This window comes from Lathyrus oleraceus, chromosome 1 (assembly GCF_024323335.1).
Source record: "Lathyrus oleraceus cultivar Zhongwan6 chromosome 1, CAAS_Psat_ZW6_1.0, whole genome shotgun sequence".
In the NCBI taxonomy this organism is placed as follows: domain Eukaryota; kingdom Viridiplantae; phylum Streptophyta; class Magnoliopsida; order Fabales; family Fabaceae; genus Lathyrus; species Lathyrus oleraceus.
The window spans coordinates 155235354-155239944 of record NC_066579.1 but is presented as its reverse complement, the minus strand read 5'-3'; the positions used below and the strand labels follow the sequence as shown (position 1 = coordinate 155239944).

Genomic DNA, 4591 nt, shown 5'->3' with positions numbered 1-4591 from the left:
TACGAGAGAGAGAGAGAGATTGAATAAGAAATAACACATGACAAAGTTTGTCTTGGTGTGATGTCTAGTTAGGGGCTGAAAGCGGGCTAGTCGCTCAAAGCGTGTTTGAGTCTTCGAAGTTACATGATTGCTTGAATAAGAGTGTCTAGTGGTCCGATGGGATTTGAGTTTCTCATCAACAATTTGTCTCTTTCATCCCGTAAAAATAACGGTAGAAGGACATATAGGAGGGAGGGAACTGTCTCTCCACGATTTGGGGGGAAAGAGTTTTATCTAACCCCCTGATTCTTAATAATGGACCATGGGATCCTATCTAAGCTAAACTCGTTGGTCTCTATAAGTATTCGAATCTCCAAGGTTAAAAAGGAGACAAATTCCACAAATTCCACAAATTCATTCGATATACAGTTGTATGCTTCATCTAGGAGAGCAAGTTCTCTCTATTGTACTTTTAACAAGTACAATGGACACCCAACATGTTTCCCAAGTGATAACACGTAAAATTCACTATTTTATTAGCTCGATTTATATATGTTTTAATATCATTATTTTAGTATTACGTTGGTATTGTGTATTTATTTTAAGTATATGTCAAGTGGAGGCCTCTATGCGTTAAAAGATGAAAAAGGCAAAAATTGGAAGAAAATGCAAGTTTTCTACTGTCATGACGAACACATTCTTGTCATGTCGCATGTCGTGACGCTAATGCCCAAACTTTTGCCCTAAACTTCAGTAATCACTTTTCAACCTCCACCACTTTCTCCACTACCTTAGCATGTTTTGCACAACACCCAATACGAATTAGACACTATAAATAGACCTTTAGTTCTCAGTTTAAGACATCAAAGTTTTGTCGTAGTTAGAAATTTGTTTGTAAAAACATTTACATCTTGCATTGAGGTGTACTCGCAACCTTAGTTTTAAGTGCTTGAAATTTATTTTCTACAAAATTATTAGTGTCATTTTCATTTCCATTGTCGTTGTTGCACTTATATTTGAAGTTATTTTTGATGTTGTTGTTTCGTACTTGTACCGGAATTAAAGTCTCTATTTGAAGTTGTTTATTATATTCAATTTTATTTCTATTTAGATTCTACATTTTATTATTTTACTTTTACTGCGATTTTCTATATGCTTTATTTAATTTTTACTGCCTACAATATGGACATGAATAATACATGCTTTATTTTTACCATTTTTAATATGTTAGCTTAAATCATTTGAATCCGGAATGTGAGGATAAATAATAATTATAATGAGGACTATTTTTAAGTATGACGTATAAATAATAATTATAATGAGGACTATTTTTATAATGAGGACGTATAAATAATAATAATAATTTTTACTGCCTACAATATGTGACGTATAAATAATAATTATAATGAGGACTATTTTTAAGTATGAAAATTGTGTTTTTAATGTTGAAAGTTTACTGTGAAAGTAGAAATAAGGCAATACTGATTTCAGCTCGAAAGAGTGAAACATGTATTTGACTGTAGAAAATTCAAAAATTAATTTTAAAATACAGCAAAAGTGCTTTTCTAATTAAATTAGGAAAATCTAATTTTCAAAAAGGCGGTTTTAAGATTATAACCAGACACGCAAAATATAAGACATTTATACGCTTAAAATTCGGTATCGGTCACGCGAAAGCGGGCGGTACCTTTAAATTATTTTTACCTTAATATCCTTTTTGGTCTTGTATCTTAACCTCAAGGTTCATTTTGGTCCTTTAACTTCATAAATATCCATATTGGTCCCTTATCTCATCAAAAAGTTCCATATTAGTCCATTTCGTCTTATTAGTGATGAAAAAGCTCAAAAACTGATCACTTAATTCACCTCTAATTAGACGAAAAATGACTAACGTGATACTTTTTACAGAGTGAAAGGATCAATATGGACCATTTTTAGTTAAGGGACCCAAATGAACCCTGAGGTTAAGATACGGAACGAAAAAGGATATTAAACAATTACTTTTCTACTAAATATAACTTTTTGAAGTAAGAATTGATTATATTTCAAACAAGATTTAGAACTGTAACATATATATGCGAAAGCGGTCAATTAGATTATAGAGTCAAAATTCAATATCGGTCACACGAAAAAGGATGGTACCTTTAACGTAATCTTTTCCTACAAAGAAAACATTTCCTTGTTATAATTATGAAATACAATTTTGTGAGTGTCAACGGTCGCCGAGAATTTGATTTTGGTGTCTCGTTATTAAAATTAACTTAAAACTAGTTTATTTTCCATTCACGCAAACAAACCCAATCGCACAGTCTTAGTTGAACAAAGTAATAATATATTACGGTCGTTGTCCATTAGTCTATATGGGATTCAACATCTTTTATATTAAAATCGACAAAGTTGTGCACTTGCGGCATCATCAAATTTTTGGCGCATTTGTCAGGTCTACCACAGGAAGAGCTTTGATGAATAAACCTTTCGCTGATGCCTACGCTCAGATCGAGAGTATGGCTCAAAATCACTATCAATTAGGAAGCGAACACACTCCCGTTGAGAAAACGCAACCCAAATGTGGTATGTACTAAGTGAGCAATTTCGATCACATGAAAGCTAAAGTAGACGCCCTTACTCAAAAGATCGACAACTAACCATAAATCATACAACTATCATAGCTGTCGTGACTGGTGACTGCTAGTTATTAGCCGAGCCAATCCCTGACCAGGCAAATTATGTGCAAGGAAGCCCGTACTCTAACACGTATAATCCTGGATAGAGAAATCATCCAAATTTCTCCTACAAGAACAACATTGCTTTATTTGTACCTAGTCATGCGCCCACTACTTCACCTGGTTTCCAAAGCCATAAAGGAGAACCTGCTGCTTTCGCTGCCCCGAAGAAGTAAAATTTGGAGCTAATGATGGAAAACTTTATCTTGTCTCAAACTCAACAAAATAAAGATTTTAAGAACCAAAATATTCATACCAATGAGTTAATTAAGCAATTGGTCAATAAAGTGGATGTTATGGAAACTCACAAAAAAATTCTAGAGACCTAAATCTCTTAATTGGCCTAGAAACAAGGGGTTATCGTTCCCTCACTTGATATATTTCCTAGCCAGTCGCAACCTTATCCCAAGGGACACGTTAATGCTATAACACTACGAAGCGAAACTGAGTTAGAGGGCCCCGTCGACAAGAGAGTCATAAACTAGACTATATAAAGGACTGCATAGAAGGATTCAGAGAAGGTAACTGAAAAAGTATATATATATATATATATATATATATATATATATATATATATATATATATATATATATATATATATATATATATATATATATATATATATATATATATATATATATATATATATATATATATATATATATATATATATATATATATAGAGAGAGAGAGAGAGAGAGAGAGAGAGAGAGAGAGAGAGAGAGAGAGAGAGAGAGAGAGAGAGAGAGAGAGAGAGAGAGAGAGAGAGAGAGAGAGAGAGAGAGAGAGAGAGAGTTGCTGGTAGTTGATAATGGACAGACATCATACACAAGTGAGGTGAAAGAGAAGGAAAAGGAATAATATTATGTCCCCCTTCTTCCTTATAATTCGCACACTCCTTACCCTCAAAGGCATGCAAAGTCTAAAACTGGGGGATAATTTAAGAAATTTGTGGAGCTCCTGAAGACAATCCACATCACTATTCCTTTTTCGGAGGCAATAACCCAAATGTCTTCATATGCTAAATTCTTGAAAGAGATATTGACCAACAAAAATAATCTCGATGAAGATGGAACGATGACGCTGATTGAAGAGTGCATCGCTATAATCCAGAATAAGATTCCATCAAAATTAAAAGATCCAAGGAGCTTCTCAATTCCCTATGTTATCGGTAAATACATCATCGACAAAGCTTTGTGCAAATTAGGATCCATTGTAAGCTTAACTCCTCTTTCTATCTGTGAGAGGCTCAATTTAGGAGACCTAAAACCAATAAAGATGTCCATTTAGTTGGTTGACCGATCAGTAAAGTACCCAGTGGGAATAGGGGAAGACATCCCAGTAAGAATCGGTCAGTTGTATATTCCTACATATTTTGTAGTAATGGACATTAAAAAAGATAATCATATCCCAATCTTATTAGGTAGACCATTCTTAGCCACTACTGGAGCTATAATAGATGTAAAGATAGGAAAGCTTACCTTCGAGGTTGCTGAGGAAAAGATCGAATTTATCTTATCTCAATTAATGAAAACTCCTTCCATAGATGACACATGTTTCTTTGCAGATATAATAGATGAGTGCATCAAGAAGTTGAAATCAGAGGCACCACCAACAGAAGAGTTGAATGCGCCTCCGACATGAGAGTTAAAGGAATACAAGGATGAAGATTATACAAACTATTTAAATGAAAATATAAAAGAGTGCCTTGCCCTTACTCCAGTTCAATTCTTAGAGCCATAGAAATCGAAGATAGAGATTAAAGTACTACCCGAAAATCTAAGATACGAGTTTCTAAATAGTGAGCTTAACCGATATGTCATATTAAATGCCGATCTAGGTAAAAATGAAACTGAGAAGCTCCTTGATATTTTTAAAAGATATCCCGA

At 33.7% G+C, this 4591-nt stretch overlaps 1 protein-coding gene across 1 annotated transcript; it reads left to right on the top strand.

Moving 5' to 3' along the window:
• The first annotated feature begins 3710 nt into the window (after positions 1–3710).
• LOC127096766 (uncharacterized) lies at positions 3711–4346 on the top strand. The gene is made up of 2 exons (XM_051035312.1): positions 3711–3942; positions 4084–4346. The coding sequence occupies exons 1-2, from the start codon at positions 3711–3713 to the stop codon at positions 4344–4346; spliced, it is 495 nt and encodes a 164-aa protein (XP_050891269.1).
• The last annotated feature ends 245 nt before the right edge of the window (positions 4347–4591 follow it).

Coding starts and splice junctions, on each gene's coding strand:
- LOC127096766 (XM_051035312.1), top strand. CDS start 3,711: ATGTCTTCATATGCTAAATTCTTGAAAGAGATATTGACCAACAAAAAT. Junction 3,943..4,083: donor CTTAACTCCTCTTTCTATCT/GTGAGAGGCTCA, acceptor CATATTTTGTAG/TAATGGACATTAAAAAAGAT.